This window comes from Rhinatrema bivittatum, chromosome 4 (genome assembly GCF_901001135.1).
Source record: "Rhinatrema bivittatum chromosome 4, aRhiBiv1.1, whole genome shotgun sequence".
NCBI classification, from domain to species: domain Eukaryota; kingdom Metazoa; phylum Chordata; class Amphibia; order Gymnophiona; family Rhinatrematidae; genus Rhinatrema; species Rhinatrema bivittatum.
In genome coordinates this window covers 227096831-227121785 of record NC_042618.1, presented here as the reverse complement: position 1 = coordinate 227121785, position 24955 = coordinate 227096831, and the positions used below count along the sequence as shown (strand labels likewise).

Here is a 24955-nt window from a genome sequence, read left to right as displayed (position 1 = left end):
GCGGTAAGTTAGCAGGTTAAACGCGCGGCAAAATGGCAGGGTGAAATAGCGATAGTCGGGGCGCGCGTTACTGTATGGGAGGGGATAGCTAATTCGATGGTTTACATCTGATATACATGCCGCGTGCGGAAGGGGTTACCTGGTGATTTAAAGAGGCGGTGAGGATGGGTAAAAGGGGATAGTGTATCGCAGGAAGGGCTAACGCGGCAGGAAAGTGAGTAGAAAGCGGGTTAGGAGCGGGGTAACCGCGGCCCCACTTTACTGTATCGAGCCGATAGTAGGTGGAGCTACTTTTAAACTAGTCCATGCAGGAAAGTATACAGTTGCTCAGAAGAGTGTTGTTTGGAGGGGTATATCTTCCACAGATTGTAAAACAGGGCAGTTAGAATATCCTAGTAGAGAGGTTATGTTTAAGGCTGAAGTAGTTTAGACAGACGGAAAGCACCGAGATTAATTTATTAAACAGATTTGTATTCTGCTGATCTGAAACTCTCAGCGGGAAAACAATACTCATAAGCAGAAGCAGGTAGCTGAGTGTTAAATTGTGCATTTGATTTCAGTGCACGGTTTTAACATTCAGCTTAAAATATTTAACTCCCAATGCAGTAAACTAATATTATGCAAATACATCAGGAATTAAAAAAAAAAAAAAAAAAAAGGGCACAAACTTTAAAATGTGTGTTTAACACAGACCAAACGCACATTTTAACACAGGAAGGTGGGGGAAGGCATTGCTGCAGGCGATTATCGAAGTAAGTGACACAGCTGCTGCCACTTAACCACATAAATAATGATTTATCTGGTAGCTTGAAGCAGCTGCCAGATAGCCAGGTAAGTCAAGACTTATCTGGTGTGTTTCACCGCTGCTTAGCTGGGTAAAGAACTAGGTAATTTGTGATTTTCTGTCCCTGTAACTTATTTTATCAGTTATGCTAAAGGATCCGCCTGAAGTAGACTCAATGCAGTTGTCTTAACACTAAGAATTGAAAGCTGCTGTGGTTCACATTGTGTCCAGCAAGGTCATTCTTTCCAGGATTTACGTTAGCTGATTATAGATCAGTTAACAGCTTTGAATTGAGGGGGACAGTCCCAGCACTTGCATGGTGCATTTCCTCCACAGCAGTGCGCCGCAACTGGCTCTGGGTCAGGTGGAAAAGCAGGTGGCTTTCTACTCTGGCAGTCAATCTTATAGCCCCCTCCCCCCCTCTTCCCAGCCTGTCTCATCTGCCCTGTTGGGAAGGTGGAGCATGTGCCCATGTGATAGGATTAGAAAGATGGTGAACCGTGCCTGGACAGAGTGAAGTTTGAGAAACTGGTGGAGGTCCACAGTGGTCCTGATTAAATCCGGACAGCAGCATCCATGTTTTGGGCTTATTGATTCTGCAGATCATTTCTTGCACACACCTTAGTGAATTCAGACTTCCATGGCCACTCTCCTGTTGTCTATATCAACCAACACATTTTCTGGGATCTGATGAGCGTTGGCGTCAAACACCTTAACCTAGCGTTTGGTTCACCCCACTGTGCCTGTTCCGCTTACCAAGAGTGGTCCATAAGGTACCTGCACTCAGTTCACTAAGGTGTGTGCAAGAAATGATCTGCAGAATCAATTAGCCCTAGAAATGGATGGTGCTGTTCCCAAACCTGGCTGTCTCTGCTGGTGCTGATCCTTGGTGATAGTAACAAATATTCGAATAAGAACTTAGAAGGCTGAATATAACAGCAGTTGAACATGGGTTAGTGTCTCCTAAGAGAGAAGCGAATGCTGTTCGGAAGGGACGGGTGATGGCCTCCATTGCCCTCAGCTGATTGAAAGGGAGTCTGGTTCAGATCCCTGAACTCAAATTGGGGGGAAAACTGAAAGGCAAACATGATCATTCAGTTCTTACAAGCAGGCGGTTTGGGTGTTGTCTCTGCTGCAGAAAGCAATCTTTCTTTACTACCATCTCCGGTCCTTGAGGATTGCAAACCGGTCTTGTTCTCAGGTTAACTAAGCTATGCAAATTAGTCTTGTTCATAAATGATTTGTATACAGGCACGTGATAAATATTCATTTTGAATATCTTGAAAAGCAGACCTGTTTTCAGCCCTCCAAGGAGCAGAGCTGAAACTTCCTGGCCCCAGGCCTTGGCTAACCTTTATTTACACTCTCCCGTCATCTTCTCGTCTCCTTTTTCCTCTTAGCCCACACTTTCCTGACATTGTTGCAGTGGGCTAGTGTGCTTTAGAGAGAGGGCAGAAAGGGTTTCAGATCCTAGGGAAGGGGTGGGGGGAGTGAGAAGGGCCTCTCTCTGAGATCTGCAAATGACGAGAGAGGAGATTTGATATGCTGTTAGTATACGTTTTCTTTTCTGGGCATTCTGCCTTGGGAAACCTAAAACCTCTAAGCCTCATTTCTGTACTCATAAGTCAGTCTGAATTGTATGTTCTTCCTTTTCAGTTGAACTTGGCTTTCTCCTTTGAGCTAGATTTACTTTTTTTTTTTTTTTTCATAGGTGTGGTGCGTTTGTTTTTTTTTTTTTTTTTAACAGACATCTTCAGCTGCTTACTCTTCTTTCAGTGTCTGTTGCTGTAATCTGGATATTTCCTTGGTAGAAGCTTTATCGCTTTTTCCTCATGCTATTGTCTTAAGTGGTCTCACCTAAAAGTGCATGCACACAAAAAAGTTTTTGTGTGCATGCACCACACAAAAACTGAAAACTTTCCTCTAGAATTTTGATTTCCTTACTGTAGCTTCTTAATTTACTGGGCTTTGCAGCCTTATAAGTACTGACATAAGTGCTTAAAAGGAATTGGTACTTTTCATGTACACTATTTCAGACCATGATGCAAAATATGTACCATGTATTAATCAAACATTCTTTAAGCAAATCCACCACAATTATCCTGAAGGACTTGGGCTGCTAAGTTGGGAAGTATCTCATAAATTATGAAACACTGATGTGCTCCATTGGCATGTTGGCTTTGAAGTCACAAATGACCTCACGCATACCTATTCTACGTAAGGTAATTTGTCACTCTTGTCAACTTGGCTACTCCTAGAAATTCAGTATAGCTGTTTGAAGAATTAAAAAAAAAAAAAAAAAAAAGCCATTATATAAGAGCCCTTTGCTTCCTGCCCCAGCCATCCCTTCCCAGGGAGCAGCATGCAAGGGGGGGGAGGCTAGAGTGGACAGAGCACAAAGCAGATGAGAGAAAAACTGCTCTGTTTCCCAAGCCAACCCACCAAAAGTGCTGCCTGGGCCAGATGCCAGTTATCAGAGCATTCTGGATGGTAAAGTGCCAGATAAGAGTTTTTACTGTATTTGTACTTTCTGAAATTTTGTTCAGTGCTTGTCTTTAGAGGATGCGGCTTTCTTCTGAAGTACGGATTGGAGTGCACTGACATAGTTCTTTTTGTTTAATGTGAAAAAAAGACTCCTGTATAAAAAAAAAAAAAAAAAAGCATCAAGTCCTTGTTCCCATTTCATTAAGTGGCCAGAGTGGCTTGGAAAGTCCTTTAAGCTTTCATAGGCTGTACATATATTTGTGCACTGAATTTTGACTTATTAGTGAGTACATTTATAACAAAGATTTGATTACCAATGGAGGCAGATTTAAGGTGATTTCCTTGGCAATAAAGCTTTGACAACAGGCTTAAATTATATACAAGATGCTTAAACTACATACCACCAAACTGACCTCCTGCAGTTAGTGTTAAGGTTATTTGCTAAGATGGATCTGAGAATTATTTTTTCCTTTTAAATAACTTTCATGCTATTTAAAATTGAGATTTATTGTAGAAACCTTTGAATTTCTTGAAATGAATGTGGAAGGTTTGAGGTAAGCTTGAAGTGCCTCTGGTTTCTTGAAGGTATTTGGTACTCCTGGGGAAATTCTTTGCTGCTGTGGTGTGCAGAATTCCCCTCTGCAGAATTTAGAGCAGGCCCTGACGGCTGCAAGCAGAGTCCATACTTGTCACGGTAAAGATGGATCAGGCCCTGGTGTGCCACGAACAGAGCCCATCCCACTCTTGGCAAATATGGTGCAGGCCCCCCGCGGCCATGAGTGAAGTCCATTCTGCTCGCAGCGAAGATGGAGCCAGGCCCTGGTGAGAGTGAGTTGGATGACTTGTGTGTGAGAGCTAGAGACTACGAGGCTGAGTAGGGGTGTGTGTGTATGTGTGTGAGAGCATGTGTGAGGGTGCATGGGTGCTTGTCAGAGGGAGCCTATGAGGAGATTGTGAAGGCATCTGTATACATTTGAGAGATTGGGAGCTGGTGTGTGTATGTGAAAAAGGGATTGTGTGTATGTGAGAGAGTGAGGGTGTTTGTTTGAGAGGGATCCTGTACAAAGGAATGTGTGTGAGAAACTGAGCCTTTGTGTAGGGATGTATGTGTGAGAGAGGTAGCCTGAGTGAGAGGAAGCAAACATTGACATGGAAAGCATTAATACTAGTGAAGTCTTATTTGAATAATTTTATTCTCCTGTTTTACTTCAATTTTTATTTTTTTTAACTATTTTATAATGGTTGTTAATTTTAACAATTTGATTCTGTTAATATTTAATGAGTTACTGTATTTGATTTTAGGCCTTTGGTATTTATAATTTTTTCACCTGTACTATGTGTTTCGTTTAGTATTTTATACTTTGTTAACCATTGTGATTAGAATACTGAACGACGGTATATAAAACCAACAAATGAGTAATAAATAAATATGCATATAAGAGAAAGGGAGCTTGTGTGGATGTGTGCAAGAGAGAGAGGGAGCCTGTATGAGGGGTGTGTATGTGCATGAAAGAGAGGGAGCCTGGGTGTGTGTGTATGAGAGAGAGAGGTTTAGAGGGAGCCTGTGTGAGGGGCAGTAGTAAGAGAGGGGTCAAACTCTTGGAGTAGAGATAAGAGTGGAAGGGCTTGAGCCTAGAGGTGGAGGGGAGAGAGAATGGAGGGTGGAGGTTTGGGGCTTGAGAGGGCAAAGTGAAAGGAGTCTGACTAGGGGGAGAGGGTGGAAAGGACACTTACATTGTACTTCTAGGGAAATTCAGCTTAACATATTTTAAACTCTGCATCTTTAATAACATTTTTCTGTATTACATTTTAATTACTTAGACTGTCTTGTATATTGTGTTATTTTGCAGAATTTGCACATCTGTGTGCAGAATTTCCACAGGAATAATTTAGGACCCCTCAGTCATGATTGCAGGTTTAGCATTTACAGAAGAAAAGTATGCCTCTGCCAGAAAGGAAAATAACTCTAAAATTAATACAGCAACTTCCATACATCTTTGGCATTTATTCTTGGAGGGAAAATCATTTTTAGTAATGAACAAGGTTTTTGGATGCTGTTGAGATTTAGATGCTTTAGTTGGACAGTTCTAGGGCCATGGCATGCCATGCTGCGGTGAATGGAACCATGGTGAAGCAATAGAGAATCAAATGAAAACCGGTTACTCAGGTCTGCAGAAGCTAACTCAAGAAGTGGGCTAATCATTTTGCTTCAGTTTTCATGTCTCTACTGCTGCCTTATAGATATAAACCAGTGGCAGAAATGTGCAAATTGTCAACCATTGGCTTAAAAGGACAACTCTGTCCTCAAGGTCCACATACAGGCCTGGGTTTCACGATATCCACATTGAAGGTTTAAGAGAGATTTGCATGTACTGCCTCCATTTTATGCAAATATAGCTCATGCATAATCATTATGGATATCTTGAAAACCAGACCTGTTGACTTTTGAGAACAGAGTTGATCACCTCTACTTTAAGAACTCTCTATCCATAATAAACATTCTTGAAATCCCTTTAGAACTGGGTTGAGGTATATTCATTAACACAATACTCTACATGGTGAGACCGCACCTTGAATACTGTGTACAATTCTGGTCGCCGCATCTCAAAAAAGATATAATTGCGATGGAGAAGGTACAGAGAAGGGCTACCAAAATGATAAGGGGAATGGAACAGCTCCCCTATGAGGAAAGACCAAAGAGGTTAGGACTTTTAAGCTTGGAGAAGAGTCGACTGAGGGGGGGATATGATAGAGATGTTTAAAATAATGAGAGGTCTAGAACGGGTAGATGTGAATCAGTTATTTACTCTTTCGGATAGTAGAAAGACTAGGGGGCACTCCATGAAGTTGGCATGGGGCACATTTAAAACTAATCGGAGAAAGTTCTTTTTTACTCAATGCACAATTAAACTCTGGAATTTGTTGCCAGAGGATGTGGTTAGTGCAGTTAGTATAGCTGTGTTTAAAAAAAGGATTGAATAAGTTCTTGGAGGAGAAGTCCATTACCTGCTATTAAGTTCACCTAGAGAATAGCCACTGCCATTAGCAATGGTTACATGGAATAGACTTAGTTTTTGGGTACTTGCCAGGTTCTTGTGGCCTGGATTGGCCACTGTTGGAAGCAGGATGCTGGGCTTGATGGACCCTTGGTCTGACCCAGTATGGCATGTTCTTATGTTCTAAGTGCATAAAGAGGTGCAATTAATTCTGGAGTAAAATTTAGGTTTTGTTCTTTACGGGTTCAGCATACAACTCCACAAGGAAGAGAAGGGAGTAGATGTGGCCAGCTGCTGAGAGATCTTATCCTTCCCTCCTTCACACCAGTCTTCCTGATTGTCAATACTTCATCAGTCTCCCTCAGTCTCAAACAACTCACCCACTACTAATAAGGAACATCTCTTCTTGAGCCCAACAATCGGCCCACATAGGCCACAGACTTCATCCTACTTTTAGGTGCTGATGTTGCCATTACCCCCTCCTAGGGCCACAGGTGCTATCAGTTTCTCTTCAGCTCACATAAACTGATGCTGCTGCTGCTGCTTCTCATTCATTGGCCCTTATGGCCATAGGCAGCACCATTCAGTTTCTGGTTGCCATGCAGCCCGTTGCCCGGCATTTGTCAAGCCCTGATATATAACCATAGTAATGCACTGGCTGTAGGGGCAGTACTGCAGCTTTTGTATTCCTTGCCCTGTGGAGAGTGTTGCATTTGTCCTAGGTATAGGGAGGAGAGTGTGTCAAGTTCAGGGTTTTCCCATTCTTCACCAGTGTGGTTTGAGCGTTAAAGGTTTTTTTTCAGAACATGTTCTGCATGATTTTGTTAATAACTTTGCTAATTGGTGCTTATTCTTTGATTCTGTCTCAACCTGTCTGAGTCATTTCCCTGCCTGCAGCTGCAAAATGCAGAGTTTATCACCACCTTAAAACTGACCTTCAAAAGTTGTGATGCTGGTAGGAGTATTTATATATACATTTAAAAAATAACAAGAGAACATTTTTTTTTTTTTTTTTACTCAATGCATAATTAAACTCTGGAATTCGTTGCCAGAGGATTTAGTCAGAGCTATTAGTGTAGCTGTGTTTAAAAAAAGGTTTGGACAAGTTCCTGGAGGAAAAGTCCATAAACCATTAAGGTGGACTGGCAGAAATCCATTGCTTATCCCTGGGATATGCACTTGGAATTTATCTACCTCTTGGGATCTTGCTAGGTACTTGAGACCTTGAATGGTCACTATTGGAAACAGGATACTGAGCTTGATGGACTTTTGGTCTAACCCAGTATGGCAAGTCTTATGTTCTTAAGCAAAATTGGGATGAATACAAAAGGCAGGCAAAGCTCCAGAGTCTCAATGTGTGTGCATGAAGCAATGGTGTAGGGAAGAGGGCTTTTGATTGTTATAAAATGGGTACTGTGGGGAAGGGGAGCCTACTCCAGAAGGATGAGTTCCACTTTATTCAGGGTGGAATATGGCTGCTGTCATAAACCATTTAAAAAGGAGGAGAGCAAACTTTAAACTAAATCATGGGGGAAGTCAACAGTCAGTCAGTGCATGGTTTGGAGAGAGGTGCCTTTTTTAAAAAAGGTATTGGCATAACAGAGAAGTTACAATATACTGATTAGAATGGTTGTAATAGAGTCAGAAATAGACAAGTTATATTTAAATAGCAAATGGAGATAGTTAAGTCCAAACTACGCACTTCAACTGCTAGGCAGATTGTGAATCCAATTAAAAACATATTTGAATTGTCTTTATGCAAATGCTAGAAGTCTAAAAAAAAAATGTGGAGAGTCAAAATGTATGGCACTGAATAAAGGTGGGAATAATAGGCATCTCAGAGACCTGGTGAAAGGGGAATAACCAATGGGACACTATTAACAGGATATTGAAATGATAGGTGAGGCCAAATTGGTGGAGGAGTACTGCTATATGTTAAGGATAGCATAGAATCTCTAATGGGGGCAACCCTCCAGCCACGCTGTGAGCCATTTTGGACTGGTCAGAGGTGGACATGTGAATCCCTTGAAGGCTGGTGCTGGGAGGAGAAGGTCCAGTCTTCAAACACAGGCGCGTTGGTCAGCTGACATGTGATGGGCCATGGCCATGCCAGAGGAGCGAAGACTGAAGAAGAGGGCAGGTGTTCACGGCAGGTAAGGCGAGGTCCGGTAAGAGGCTGAGGTCCAGGCAGGCAGCGTACAAGGCAAGATCCGGTGAACACACAGGTCAAGACATGCAGCAGGCAAGGCAAGGATCCAAAACTCACTGAGGACATGCGGGTATAGAACTTGTTCGGACATCACCCAACAAGATGAGCAAGCTTATATGCAGGAAGGATGACATAATCAGGGCAAGCCACAGGAAGTCCAGGGTGCTGGGCCTATAAAACTAGGAAGTGAAGAGAGGCTAAAGCCAACCAGGAAACAGACAAGGAGCTGAGGCCAGAAACTATGCCAGAACCCAACAGATGCAAGTCAACAATGAAGTTATGTTAGAGTCAAACAGGATAAAAGTCCTATAGGAGACAAAATACAATGTGCAATCTCTGTGGTAGAAATTCCATATGTCATGGGGAATGGTATAGCAGTGGAGGTATACTACCATTTGCCTGGCCAGAGTGAAGTGAAATTTTTACAAATTAGAAAAGCTAATACATTAGGAATCGCAATAATGGTAATGAAAAACCATGACTGTGATTTAGTTATAACAGGCTACAGTCTATTCAGGAAGGACTGTATAGGAAGGAAGGGAGATGGCATGGCACTATATATAAAAATATTAACGCAGAAGAATTGCAGGGCTTATGAGGTAAAGAGGAGGCACTGTGTTAATTTAGAAAAAGAGAATGGAACATCTGTTTATATTGGTGAAATATACAGTCCTTCGTCCCAACAAAAGAAATGGCTAGAGATTTGATAGGATATTCACAAAATTGAAAGGGGAGTGCTATTGCTAGGGAACTTCAGTTTGCTGGATGTTATTTGGAGCATTCCAACTGCAGAGTTTTCTAGAAACAGGGAGACTTATTTTATTTATAAGAATTTATAGGCTGCTATTGCCAAGGACTGAAGTGGCTTATAGGTTGACATACACATTGCAACAAAAGCACTAAGAAAGTCAGCTAAAACATAGCATAATTCACATTAAATAAAATATTTAAACTAGATCAATCAAATGACAAATGCTTAAAAAAAACAACAAAATAGCATTTCTGAAATAAAAAGGCCATCAAAATAAGAGGATCTAATCCAAATTAAGAAATTTAAAAGCCTGTTTAAAAAAAAATGGATCTTTACAGGAAGAACTATTCTGTCAATTGATAACTGAACCCACACAGGAGGTGGGTGATACTGGACCTGGTACTTATCAACAGGAACAACAGAAGACTTGGGGTGGGTTGAATGGAGCAGCAGTTGCTACTACCCTTAGAAGGCTTGGGGGTGGCCTGCATGGAGCAGCAGTTACCCCACAAAAAGTAAATTACTGGCCATACTGTATGGACCATTTCGTGTTTTATCTGCCGTCATTCACTATGTTACTATATTGTAGTGAACGATCATCTGAGATCCAGTGGTCACCGGATGGTGTAGTTCAGTATTAATGCACAGGAGATGACTGTTCATTCAAAGGAGAGGGTCCTAGACTTCAGGAGAACTTACTTTGTTAAAATGGGGGGAGTACTTTAAGGAATTGTTAGCTGGATGGGAAAATCTAGAGGAAGTGGAAGAGCAGAGGGCAAAACCTAAAAGTAGTTGTTATAAAGGCAACTAACTTTTGTGTTAGGAAAGTAACTTTGTTTGAACAAGCCTTCTCACAATGATCAATAACTAATCTGAAATGCAGCTGTCCCATATTTTTACTTACCTGCACCATGTTCTTATTCTCTTCATATGTTTATCTCATACTGCCAATCCCGCTGTTCCGCTATTACCCCCATCCATTATTTAATTTCTGTTTATTGACTTTAAAGGAACATTGGATTTTGCTTTTGACAGTCAATTACTCCTGCGTAACATTTGAAAATTAATATATTTTGGTTATCATAGTTAATGAAGTTAGCATATTACCCTTGAAACCCGTTATTTTTGTAAAGCCTGTAGCTGTTAAATGTTCTTCTGTTTAACCTGTTATATGTAAAGCCTGTTGCTAATTTATTGTTTCACTGTGAACCGAGGTGATGTATAACTATATGTACCGCGGTATATAAGAATCTATAAATAAATAAATAAAGGAAAGCAGAAAAAGAAAAGGTTAGCGTACATAATGTCTAATTTACCTTATGTACTATTTCTTTAGAAAAACAAACTACAAGAGATTACAGAAAGGGAGAGGGGACAATACCTAGAAAAACTTGAGAAGCTGGGACAGAATCACGAATACAAAAATTCACATGGGGAAAAAAAAAGTAAATATAAAATCAGGGACGTGGGGGGGGGACACATTTTTTTTTTTTTTTAATAGTAATGGAAGTGCAAAAATGGCATTGTGAAATTCTGAGGTGACGGAGAGAAATATGTAGAGGTCAATGAGGAGAAAACAAAATTGCTTAACAAATATTTGATGTTCGCTGTGGAAGGGCCAGGAGCAGAACCACATAAAATGAGCACAAATAAGATTTGGAAATTAGGTAAAATTCAATTGATTTTCAGAAAAGTGTGTTTGTGAGGAGCTAACTAAACTTAGAGTAGATAAGGTGATAGGACCAAATGAGAAACATCCAAGGGTACTAAGGAAATTTAGAAAAATCCTGGCAGCTCTGCTGTCTGACCTTCTCAATGCTTTTTTAGTCAGGAGTAGTTTGATGACTGGAGACAGGTAGATATGGTTCCTATTCATAAAAGTGGAAGTGAGGAGGCTGGGAACTACAGAGTGGTTAGTATGACCTCTATGGTGAGCAAATCATTGCTAAGAAAGATTCCTTTTCTTCCTGCTAGACCAGTCATTGCATATGGGATTTCCTTTCTCTACAGCTGATGGACAGAGAGGACACATAGACAATCCAGTATCTCTTGCAACTATGGACACGTGAAGAGGGTAACTCCCAGACCTAGGATGTGGCCCTGGCCTGGTTGAGTCCTTGTTGCTCTAGGGACAATAACTTCTAAGGGTTGATTTTCCTAGTGGGAGCATTTCTCCTAGATCCTTCACTGGTTGAAATCTGGGTGGTTATCCCTTACCCCTCAAGCTCTGTGCAGCTCCCCAGAGAATGGTTCCTGAATCCTGCAGGAACCTTGCAGCCCTTAAGCAGAAAAGTAAAAAGGGCCATTAGGACTCTCCTCCCTCACTCCTCCTTTCTCTGCTTGGTGGAGGCTCTTAAAAAAAGAAAAAAACACCCAAACTAGCTAGCTCAGTGAGCAGGAGTGGGAGATAGCTGGGAATGCATTAGCATCCAGCAGAAGCATCTGAGGAGTAGTGAGTAGCAGAGAGAAGTCTGTTGCTGGGGACATTGTTTTAGTGGCAACCTTGAGAATTGAAAGCATTCTCAGTTTGCAGAGGCACAGCTGAGAGAGGGCAGGAGCAAGAATTGCTTGTTTACCATGGGGGAGAGGAAGTTTACGCTCCATGGCAGCATTTGCTTTCTTGTTGGCTCCATGGGGATTTTCAGGCATGCATAGAGGGAGGAAGTGTGCAGTGTGCATGGTCAAGTAAGTCATGAGTGTTGCAGGCTCCTTCTGCCTAGTCTGTGAAAGGGAGCCTGTTAGATTCAGAAAGACTAGAGCTCAACCCCTTAGGCAAGGAAAGAGCAATTGAGAAGCAGATTCCCTGAGTGAGCCAGACAGCTGCATGTAGAGCAAGATGGTGGGGGAGGGTGAACTCTCCTCCCTAGTACCCCTGGTGGGGGATCTCTTGTGGAAAGGGGTTCACCCTTCAAAGAGCCCAAAGGGGCATTAAGGACCTGTGGCAGGAATATTATTCTACAGACTTTATAATGGCCATGCGTAAAACATACACGGCCATGCACAGACCTGCAGAACCAGGGACATCTGAATCCCCAAGAGACATTTTTCACTCCTTAGCGGCAGTAGCCATGAGTGCCTAGGGAAGGCTCAGAACGCCCCCAGTGTGGTATTTGATTACCCACGCCTCTAGGGAAGCTTCATAGTCTGGGGTGGACTCTCCCTAAGGTTCTCCAGAAGATTCATAGGAAGAAAGGGAGTTCTGGGAGGAGGACGATGTAACCATAGTCTGTTTATTGTGGAACGTTGAGCTGGTGGCCGTTATTTCTAGCATGATTGAGACATTGGGGGATGTCAGATGCTTCCTCTAAAGAACTGGTTGAGGTTTCTGTTCTGTTGCCCAGGCCCTGAGGCGTATAGATCTTACAGAATGGGAAACTCACATGGAGGGTTAAAAGAAGGAAGAACTTTGAATAAGGTTTACCTCTGCTGTTGGAGGAAAAAAACAGCCTTCTTTGAATCCCTTGTGCCTATGCATGGTAGCAACAGTGACATGAGACTGTCGTTTCCGTAGAAGAGGGTCAGCGCTCAAAGATCCCCGAAATAGGAAAATAGACAACTTCTTAAGCCTTTACAACATATGCAGTGGCCCTCCATGTCTCCATTTGTAGGGGCTATTTGGCCGAGCTGGCCTTTGTAGGATCCAACAGCTTCTAGACAGACCAGAATTAGCCTGCATGGTAACAGCCATATCACTTTTGGCTGATATGTACAGCCTAGTGAGAATGTCCTCTAAGGCCTGAGAATGGCCTCAGCAGAAGGTTTCTCTGGCTGGGTAGTTGGGCAGCAGACGTGGCATCAAAGTTATGACTATATAAATTATCTTTCAAAGGTAATCTCCTTTTTGGAGACAATATAGAAAAACTGGTGAAGGACCTAGAGAATCAAAACCCCAGAGATTTCCCAAGGGTAAGACTCACACAGGAGCAGGGATTTTCAGGACTTAATGCTTCTGAGATTGGCAAAAGTATAAAACCGCAAAGCCACCTTCTTCAAATTCTCAAAGTAGGGGGCCAGTCCTTTTGGGGAGCTAAGAAAGACAAAGGCAGAAGGTGACAACTGACCAGCACAAGGACTCCCAGTGGGTCCCCCTGGAGGTAGTCCCAGTAGCAGAGTGCCTGCTGAAGTACTACATGGAATGGAACCAAATCACTTCAGACCAATGAGTCCTAGTCATTGTGAGAAGTAGATATGCTCCTGATTGCAAAATAATCTACCCAAAGGTCTTTTTAATCTTCCCCTGTGCCTCCCCCCCCCCCCGCCTCAAAAGAGAGGGAGTCAAGGGCACAGTAATAAAATTTCAGTGCCTACAAGCAATCATACCAATGCCTCCACAAGAGAGGGGACACAGCATTTGCTCAATTTATTTTGTGATTCCAAAAAGGTGGATCCTTCCGCTCAGTGTTGAACCTCAAAGGGGTCAACAGATATTGGCATGTATCCCGTTTTTGAATGGAGACTTTATGATCAGTGATAGCAGCATTATTGGACCTAGCAGAAGCGTCCTTCCACATTCCTATCCAGCAGGCTTACCAGAACCTATTAAGGATCTGCATGTTGGGCAAGCATTTTTTATTTCAAGCTTGCCCTTCAGTCTGGCAACAGCCCACAGGATCTTACCAAAGTCATGGTGGCAGCTCTACGAATGCAGGTTATTGTGATGCCCCCATTTTTGGACACTAGGCTCATATGAGCCAAGTTGGCTCAGGAGGGCAGACAGGCAGTGCTGCACCTCCCTTCAACAGTTAAGCTGGGTGGTAAACTTCTCAAAGAGCAATCTTAGACCTATCACAAACACTGGAGTTTTTCAGGGCCCACTTCAATACAGAACAGGGGCAAGTATTCGGACTTCCCCCAGAATATCCAAACTAATAACCAGGAGTTAATTTCTGGTGCAGAAAGCTCCCAGAACGTGGGATTACCTCCAACTTCTAGCTCTTGTGGCATCAATGCTGAGCCTGGTTCCTTGGGCCAGAGCCCCTCCAAAAGGCCCTGCTTGTGCTTGAGTCACCCACCTTTCAGGACTATAATCGCTGGCTCCAAGTCCCATCAAGAGCAGCCCTAAATGGTGGACTCAGCCTTTAAACCTCCAGAAGGGAATTGTCCTGTATCCCCCCCCCCAAACTGGGTAGTGGTCACCTGTTTTTAAAAAGGGTTTCATGAATGATCCAGGAAACTGCAGATCGGTGAGCCTGATGTCAAGCAAAATAGTAGAAGCTCTGCTCCATTACTCTGTATCTGGATAGTTACAAACTAATGGGGCAGAGTAACAAAATCTTGGTTTATAAATCTTAGATTGTTTTGAAGTAGTTAAATATATCGACATGAAGTGGGTCTGACGTGTGTGCATTTTCAGAAGGCATTTGACTAAGATTTGGCAAAAAATTGGAATAGGAAGCAATGTCCTATTGTAGATTGGTAATTGACTTAAGGATAGATAGAATTGACCATTCAGTCCTACTCTTTTCAGTGGAGAAAAATAAATTGTGGTGTGCCTCAGGTAGAGCTTTTTAACATTTTTATAAATTATTTGCAAAAAGGAATGACAATTGAGGTAAGCAGATTTGTAGTTGACACACAATTATTCAAACTTGTTAGATCACAAGCTGAATGTGAGAAGTTGCAAGAGAACCTTGTGAGACTTGGGGATTAGAACTGTAAATGGCAGATGAAATTTAATGTGGACAAGTGCAAAATGGTGTGCATAGGGAAGAATAATCCAAACTATAAGTGTACTATGTTGGGTTCCATACTAAACGACAGCACCCAGATAAAAGGACCTTAAAGTCACTGTAGGCGGTACTTTGAAATCTTTGGCCCAATGCACAGCGATGATCTAAAAAGTAAATAGGATGTTAGGTACAATTAGGAAAAGAATGGAAAATTAAACAAAGGATATCAATGCTTTTGTATTGACCTATGGTGTGACTGCAGCTTGAGTATTGTGAAGTTCTGGTTACCCCCCATCTTAAAAATTTAGCAAAACTAGAAAAGGTACAGAAACGGGCAACCAAAATGATAAAGGGGATGTAACAGCTCCTATGAGGAAAGGCTAAATAGGTTAGGGCTCTTTCTGGAGAAGACAGTTGAGGAGATATGACTATAAAATCTTGAATGGGGTGGAATGGATAAACAGGGAACAGTTATTTATAGTACTAGTTGTAGAGAGAATTCCATGAAGCTAATAGGTAGCACATTTAAAATAAATTGGAGAAAGTATTTTTTTCACTTTTCACATAAACTCTGGAATTTTTTGTCAGAAGATGTGGTGAAAGCAGTTAGCATAGTTGGGTTTAAAAAGAGTTGAGACAAGTTCCTGAAAGAATTCTGTGTGTTCTTGCTGGGTACTTGTGACATGGAGTTGGACCCCTGTTGGGCACAGGTTGCTGGGTTGATAGATCTTTGGTCTTAACTAGTATGGCATTTTTTTAAAAATATTTTCTTAAAATGGCACTTTTTTCCTCAAGGGCTTTTGTCAGAAGAGGTGGAAAAAATAGGATGGCAAGGAATAAGGGGAAGAAAAAAAGCTTAAAAGTTAAAGCAGTGTGGTGACTTTTTTCAGATGTCAGTGAAAGGAGGAAGGGCAGATGCCAAACTGTAATACTGAAAGGGGAAAAGGTGGAATGTGTGGAGCAAAACAGGTAAAAGAACCAGAAATGACAAATACTGTTCAATATTCATGGAAGAAGAGATTTGAGATGGACTTTGGCAAATGTATGTATGGCAATGTGGGTTAGATACTGCACCATTTATGAAAGAGGGTGTGTAAATTTAGAAAAACTGGAGGTGTGTACCATGCTGTGGGTATGGCTGAGATACAACCTAGGATATTAAGGGAGGTTAGGGAGGTCTTGGTGGATTTTCCAAAAAATCTATTTAATAGATCTATGGAGATGACTGTGCGGAGAAGGGTGCACATTGTCCATTTGTTAAAATGTAGAAATAGGGAAGTAGTTGGAAATAACAGCAGTCTGACTTCAGTGGTGGAAAATTCAATGGACGCTGTTCTGAAGGAAAGAATAGTGCAGGATCTTGAATCTAGCAGATGGCAGGATCCAAGGCAACATGATTTTATGAAGAAGATTGTCATCTAAATCTTTTGATTTCTTTGATTGGGTGATCAGAGAATTAGATCAGGGATGGACAAGATGTGGTGTACTTGGATTTCAGCAAAGCCCTTTATACAGGGTGGCCCATGGAAAAGTAGCCCGCCTCCAATACCAGTGCATTGGAGGGAGGCTACTTTTCCATGGGCCACCCTATACTATCCCACATAAGAGGCTCATGTATAAGGTAGGGGTAGGACCTAAGATGGTAGACTGGGTTATAAACTGGTTGAGGGGATGGACAGTAGAACTTAGTGGGTAAATGGAATTCATTCCGTAGAAGGAAAAGTGAGTGGGAGAGTTTCAGGGATTTGTCTTTGGTCTGGTTCTATTCAATATATTTGTGAGCAATATAGTGGAGTAGCTGGAGGAAATATGTATGCCTTTTGTAAATATGTGCAACAGAGTGAACATGCTGGACAGAGTAAATGGTATGAGAAGTGATCTAAGAGAGTTCAAGGAGTGGTCAATTACTGGGCAGCTGTTTTCAATATTTATTTATTTTATTTATTTTTAGGTTTTTATATACCGGTATTCGTCGAGACATCATATTGGTTTACAATTAACTTATAACAATACTAAGAAAAGGACATGCGTTTTGGATGCAGAAATTCAAGGAAGCTGTATATAGTGGGGCATGAGTTACTGGTGTCCACAAAGTAGGAGAGACACCTTACGGTGATTATATCTGAAGATTTCAGTGAGGTATTCAGAGTGAGAGGGATGCTGGGGTGCATGGGGAGAGGTATAACTAGTAAAAAAAAAAAAAAAAGGAAGCATTGTGCCATTGTTACTCCTGGGGGCAAAAGTTATTACTTAAAGATGCAGAATTTCCCTAGAAATTCAGTGTGTCCCTTCCACTCACTCTCCCTACTCCCCTGGCCACTTTGCCTTCTCAGGCCCCAACTCTTCTACCTGCCAGTATCTCTCCCCTCCACCTCTAGGCTCAATTCCTTCCACTCTATCGCCACTCCCAGAGTTTGACCCTGTTCTCAGTACTGCCCCTCACACAGGCTACCTCTGTCCCTCCCTCTCACACTCTGTAGTGCACATACACACCTTTATACAGGCTCTCACACTCTCGCACACACATCCCCTCGTACAGGGTCCCTCTCTCTTGCATACACACCCACACAAGCTCCCTTTCTCTCTCAATGCATATATCCTCACACAGGCTACCTATGTCTTTCTCTCATGCACCCCTTCACACAGGCTATTACCCTCACATACACACGATTCCTTTTTCATACACATGAGTTCCCAATCTCTCTCTCACACACACTCCTTCACAATTTCCTCATATAGGCTCCCTTTCTCTGGCACCCACACTCAAGCATCCCCCCCCCCCGCTCTCTCACCTTCCATGCTCACACCCTCCTAATCACCCCCCTTCTCTCTCACCCTCTCCTCTTCTCTCACCCTCTTCTCTCTCACCCTCTTCTCTCTCTCACCCCTTCCCTTTCTCATATCCCTCTCCCTCTCTTCTCTCTCCCTCTCTTCTCTCTCTCTCTCTCTCGCCTTCATCTTCGCTGTGAGCAGAGCATGCTCTGTTCGTGGCACACAGGGGCCTTCATCTTCACTGCCAACGGTGAACCTTGCACCAGGGCCTTCATCTTCACGCGCTACATTCACGGCATGATGGGGTCTCCTCTACCATTTTCTGCACGGAGGGGGGGGGGATTCTGCGCAAAATCTACACAGCAGTAGTGCAGAATTCCCCCAGGACTAAATTGTACAGGTCATTGTGTGATCTCACCTGGAGTATTGTCTCCAGGTCTGGAGGCCATACCCCTGAAAGGATGTAGACCAAGTAGAAGCAATCCAGAGGAATGGTATCAGACCAGTGTGGAGGGTCTGCATCAGAAGCCCTATGAGATTAGACTTGGGGATCTAAATATGTATACTCTTCGTAGGATGGACAAGACGGGAAACATGATAGATGTTTAAATACCTGAAATTAAGAATGCATCAAATCTTTTTCAGTGGAAAGAAAGTTGTAGAACGAGAGAGTCATAAATTGCTTCTAGAGTTTGGACTTGAGCGATGTCATGAAATATTGTTTCATTGAAAGGGTGTTGAACACCAGGCATGTCATCCTGGAGTTGGTGGTGGAGACTGAAATGGTAACAGTTAAAATCATAGGATAAGCACAGAGCATCCTTAGTTGCAATAATGTGAAGGAAGAATGGAAGAATTAGCAGCTGGATCTGTTCAAGGCTGCATGTACAGTAATAACTAGAAGTCCTAGCAGAAGTGCAGGTATTCATGTTAGCTGAGTCTGTCTGGAACTCTACAAGACTAGCATTAATTAACAGCTGGGTCTGTCATAAGTACAACACTAACTAGAAGTCTTAGAAGAAATGCAGACACTCAGGAAGCTGATTCTCTCTGGCAGTCCTTGTTTGATGGAGTTGATACTATCTGAAAAGACCTGGGAAGCTAGAAGTTTTGGGTGACAGCTGTACCAGTGCTTGTGGCTCTTGGATTGCTGTGGGGCCTTGTGGTTTTGATATCAGAGCAGAGGGGTGCTGGGCATGAAATAGAAAGTGTCTTGCATGTTCAGCTACACGGGTGGGTGGTGTACAATGGAAAAGATAAAATCTGTCTTGAATAAGGAGCGATATCCTACAGGTGTGACATTTTATGGTTGGCAGCTGGGATGCTTTCTATTAGTTATGTTTTAAATTCAGAATGTCAATTGCCTAGGGACTGTCTGGAATAAGGTGGTATATCAAGTTTAATAAATAGTAATAATATCGTTGATAGTTTGGATAGGAAATACTGAGCAGATTGAATGGGCTCATTCATTTTTCTGCTATTGTCTCCGGTTTCCTTTTTAGCTGTTTGTGAATGATGTAACTGGAGGCATTAAAGCAATGTAGCAAGATGTAAAAGTTTCCAAAGCTCACTTGAGACAGTAGCTTTTAAAGCGACACAATCCAAAGCATTTTTTAAATCATGTAGTTGCTTTTTTTTCCTAATGCTAAAAAAAAAAAAGTGTTCCCCTCTCACTGTTGACTTGAAAATGTATTGAAACCTTTTGATGATCTTTCCCCCCCCCCCCCCCCCCCATCCCTCTCTGGTTTTAGATTCATGTACTGGACGGACTGGGGAGAAGTGCCAAAGATTGAAAGAGCTGGGATGGATGGCTCAAACCGATCGGTTATCATTGATGCAGATATTTTCTGGCCAAATGGACTGACGCTGGATTATGAGGAGCAGAAACTATACTGGGCTGATGCAAAACTGAGTTTCATTCATAAGTCAAACCTGGATGGGTCACATCGGTAAGAGATTTTCCAGAGGAAGATATATTTTTATTTATTTACGGATTTTGAGATATATATATATATATATATATCTATTAGAGATGTGAATCGGAACCAGAATCGGATCCGATTTCAGTTCCGATTCACATCTCTAATATATATATTTATATATATTTATAGAGAGAGAGAGATAGATATATATAGATATATAAAGAATAGATGAGTGCAGACTATAGGCAACAGAGGAAAACTGACACAACAGAGAACAGTGAACATATATGTAAATTAAGCAGTTTTCTTCTGAAACTGATTGCATGATAACACAGATTTTCTCAATTTTACTTGGTCAGTATATGGTGAGATGAAGTCTGTGGAGCATGTAGTAAAATCTGGGTTACTGCACACTTAGGTGTGGTTTTATTGCTTGTTTATTATTTTGCATTTTGGGAAAAACAAAACTAATGCTACCAAACATGAGCAGAGGCAGAAAACATTTGGTTGAAAATCTACATCTAGAAATAGCTTTATTTCCTTTACAGATGGGCGTTGGCTAAGATTTACCTTCTCAGATTTGGACCTTTCTGTGGTTTTGCAGAGTTCTCCTTAGCTGGTCCTAGAAAGGGAGATGTTACTAGTTTCATTTATTTTTAACAAGATTTGAATATAATTTCGAAGTTATTTTGTAAAAATCAAGTTTTGTTTTATGGGCAAAGAATTTGGGTTTACCAAGATGTTTGCAAAGTATCACAAAAAAGGAAGAAGCTGCTTCTGTCTGTGCTAGGAGGCCTTACAGATGTATTGTAAAATATTCTGGATTTAGATGCCAATTCTTTGTCCATGATCAATTGTGTTTTTCTTGGATCAAAAAGAACCCTCTCCCCTGTCCCCCCCCCCCCCCCAAAGCATGCTCTCGGGGGAATATAATGGTGTTCATTAAATTATTGGGCATAATATATTATGTCTGCTTTGAACTTCAAGGAGAAAGCACAACTACAGGTTCTTGGGGAGAGCTAAGGAAAAAAAAAGTTTAATTTATCCGTTTTTTTTTTTTGTTATAGAGGGCTTTTTGTTTATATATTTCTGTGTTTTGTGTAGTGCTAGCCTAATATTCTCTCTATTTTCCTAGATATTGATATTGCTGCATTAAATCGCTGTGTGTTTGTTTAAGCAAAACAAATAAGGGAGTGGGCTCTTCAGCTTTGGGCAGGCAACTCATAGTGCATTGCAGGGGGCAATCAAGTCTTCAGCCTGCTTTGAACTTCAAGGAGACAGCATAACTAAAGATTCTAGGGGAGAGCTAAGGAAAAAGCTTAACTTAGCTAGCCAATCTGGGGGAGAGTCTGTTCATAATCAAGTGTTAACTGTTTAATTCCCTGCCCCTCTATCCACCCATCCCTGGGTTTGTTTTCTGATATAGGCTGCCTAAATACATAATTGATAACAAGATAATTTGGAAATCTGGTCATTCCTCAGGTGTTATCCATCAAATAAATTTACCAAAATGAGGACTATCCAATGTAACTACTGTGGAGCCTTTATTTTGAGAGAAATCATCTGGAAACTTAGGGCTTGCCCCATTTATTCAGAACTCTCTTCCTTGAAAAAGGAACTGGCTGAAGTTAAAGCTGAATTAGCTGCAATAAAGTTTCACCCACTTTACAGTATTTAGGAATTATTCCCCATTACCACAGAAAAATCAAAAGTCAAGGAAAAAGGGGTTTACAGTGGGCTCAGGTAGGATAAGACCTGCGACCCACAGACATCCATTCTTCACAACTGTGCAGCCCATATGTCTCTCCCCCCTCCCCCCCCCCCCCCCACTCACACAGGACGTTAAGATACCCAAAAAAACAACGGGATTACAGTAGGCTGTGGTAGAGTAAGACGTGTGATGCGGAGACACACATACAAAACGCCTTCTCTGTATTAGCTAATGAAGAAATTCTTGCGAAAGCGATTGAAGTGGTATCTGAAAAGAAAGAATAAACCCAGTGCATACAGAAATCCCATAATACAATCAATAACCAAAGGAAAAAACTCATTGTGCTGGGTGACTGTCATCAGAGGCACTAATTTGGGAGCTCTTTTAGAGGGGAAACACTATAGTTAGCCTTCCAGGATCATTGGCCGGCAGAAATGCTATTCAGATAGTCAAAGTGATCCAAGAAGAAAGCAAAGACTCTAAAGTTATTATCATCCATCTGGGAACCAACGACCTTGCTAGAAACTGCATCCAAGCGGTACAGAGAGATTTCCAGTCTCTAGCGAAGCAGATTAGTCACATGGCGACAACCATTGCCTTTTCAGAAGTGTTACCTGTTCATGGAAAGGGGAAGGAGAGGCTAAGCCATATTGATAAATTGAATGTATGGCTCAAATCCTGGTGTAAGGGAACAAAGTTTTGGATACATTGGGGGCTGGGGCCATGTATGGAACAGTAAAAAGCTCTTGGTCAAAGATGGCTTACATCTGTCTGTGGCAGGAAAAAGGATAATTCAAATCCTAGGTCATAAGGCATTTAAACTAGATGCCAGGGGTGGCAGAAGGAATTTAGAATGTCACCCCCAAATACAAATGCAATGGAAAAGAGTGAAGTAGATAACAAAAGTCAGCTAAATAAGTCACAAAAGGAGTCCAAGAAAAGCAGTAACCTGAACGAGAAAAGCTGGAAAGCTATGAGCACAAATGTTCATAGTTTGGGCAATAAAATCCCAGATCTGCAAACCCTAATGGTGGAGGCGGACTTGGACATTGTTGCTGTCATGGAGAACGTGGTTCACGGAATCTCATGATTGGGATATGACCGTACCGGGCTATAACTTGTTAAGGAAGAACAGAAAAGGGGGAGGAGTGGCTCTTTGTCAAAAATAATATCCAAGCATCTGAGCTGCAAGGAAGATGGGGCAAAGAAGAAGCATTATGGGCCGTCCTAAAAAAAGATAATGGGGCATCCAATTTTATTGGAGTGGTTTACAGGCCTCCAAATCAAATGGAAGAACCTGACAGAGATCTGGTTGAAGACATCCAAAAGATGAGAAAGAAGGGAGAAGTGGTGATTGGAGATTTTAATCTGCTGGATGGAGAATCCCTTCTGCAGAATCTAACAGTAGTAGAGAGATAGTGGATGCCCTGCAAGGGGCTCTGTTCAAACAAATGGTAACGGAACCCATGAGGAAAGGAGCTATACTCGATTTAGTGCTCACTAACGGAGATACTGTCTCTAATGTCCGGGTGGGAGCGCTCCTCAGCACCAGTGATGATCAAACGGTATGGTTTCATATCACAAATAGGATATGGAGAAGTTGCACGAAGACCCAGGTTTTGCAGTGCAAAACATGGACTTTGTTGAAATGGGGAAGTACCTGGAAGAAGAACTAGAAGGCTGGGAGAAAATGAGAGATGTGGAACAGTGGGCCAAACTAAAAGGAGCAATTACCAAGGCAACTAATCTATATGTTAGGTTTCATTTTTCTCTTGCTTTTCTTTACTTTTCTATCTGGTTCTCAAAGGAGGTGGCTGATAAAATAAAAGCTAAAAGAACAGGGTTTAAGAAATATAAAGGATCCCAAAGGGAGGATCACAAGGAAGAATATCTGGAGGAACTGAGGGAGATGAAGAAAGTAATCAAGAAAGCAAAAAGTCAAGCAGAAGAAAGGATTGACAAAGAGGTAAAGCGAGGTGACAAAATATTTTTCAGATACATCAGAGAAAGGAGAAAAGTCCAAAGTAGTATAGTGAAATTAAAAGGGGAAAAGGTTCAATGTGTGGAGAGAGGCGAAGAAATGGCAGAAATATTAAATGAATACTTCAGTTCGGTGTTCACTAAAGAGGACCCTGGAGAAGGACTGTTGCTAGTTAACAAGAAACTGGAGGGGAGTGGAGTAGAAGAAACTCCGTTTACAGAAGAGAATTATGGGAAGAGCTAGGAAAACTGAAAGTGGACAAAGCCATGTGGTCTGAGGTTCATCCCAGGATACTGAGGGAGCTCAGAGATGTGCTGGCGGGTCTGCTGCGTGACCTGCTCAATAGATCCCTAGAAATAGGAGTGGTGCCGAGTGATTGGAGAAGAGCAGTGGTGGTCCCGCTTCACAAGAGTGGGAGCAGAGAGGAGGCTGGAAACTACAGGCTGGTTAGCGTCACCTCTGTGGTGGAAAAAGTAATGGAGTCATTGCTGAAAGAAAGAATAGGGAACTATCTAGAGTCAAGAATTGCTGGACCAGAGGCAGCATGGATTCACCAAGGGAAGGTCCTGTCAGACAAATCTGACTTTTTTGATTGGGTGACTAGGGAATTGGATCGAGGAAGAGCGCTAGATGTCATCTACTTGGATTTCAGCAAAGCCTTTGATACCGTCCTGCACAGGAGGCTTGTGAATAAAATGAGAAGCTTAGGATGATTACCAAGGTGGTGGCCTGGATTGCAAACTGGTTGACGAATAAAAGACAATGTGTGATGGTAAATGGAACTTATTCTGGAGAGAGAGCGGTGTTAAGCGGAGTGCCGCAAGGATCGGTTGGGGGACCGGTCCTGTTCAATATCTTTGTGAGTGACATTGCAGACGGGATAAGAAGGTAAGGTTTGTCTTTTTGCAGATGATACTAAGATCTGCAACAGAGTGGACACGCTGGAAGCAGTGGAGAGAATGAGATGGGATTTAAGGAAGCTGGAAGAGTGGTCGAAGATATGGCAGCTGAGATTCAGTGCCAAGAAGTGCAGCGTCATGCATATGGGGTGTGGAAATGCGAAAGAACTGTATTTGATTGGGGGGAGGGTGAAGGGCTGATGTGCACGGAGCAGGAGAGAGACCTTGGGGTGATAGTGTCTAATGATCTGAAGTCAGCAAAACAACGTGACAAGGCGAAAGCTAAAGCCAGAAGAATGCTGGGCTGCTTAGAGAGAGGAATATCTAGTAAGAGAAAGGAAGTGATGATCCCCTTGTACAGGGCCTTGGTGGGGCCTCACCTGGAGCACTGTGTTCAGTTCTGGAGACTGTATCTTCAAAGGGACAGAGACAGGATGGAGGCGGTCCAGAGAAGGGTGACTAAAAAGGTGGAAGGTCTTCATAAAATGACTTATGAGGAGAGATTGAAGAACCTAAATATGTATACCCTGGAGGAGAGGAGGAGCAGGGGTGATATGATAGACTTTCAGATATTTGAAAGGTTTTAATGATCCATGGTCAACAACAAACCTTTTCTGTTTGAAAAAAAATCAGTAGAACTAGGGGTCACCATTTTGAAACTCCAGGGAGAAAGACTTAGAACTAATGTCAGGAAGTATTTCGGAGAGGGTGGTGGATGCCTGGAATGCCCTTCTGGAAGAAGTCATGAAGACTAAAACTGTGAAGGAATTCAAAGGG

General features: G+C 42.1%; 1 protein-coding gene across 1 annotated transcript in view; it reads left to right on the top strand.

Annotated features, from left to right (window-relative positions):
* Window positions 1–24955, top strand: part of LRP6 (LDL receptor related protein 6) — a 334641-nt gene that overhangs the window by 108498 nt on the left and 201188 nt on the right. Inside the window, exon 3 of the mRNA XM_029599796.1 lies at window positions 19417–19614. Coding sequence (XP_029455656.1) covers window positions 19417–19614 — 198 coding nt within the window. The remainder of the gene's footprint in view (window positions 1–19416; window positions 19615–24955) is intronic.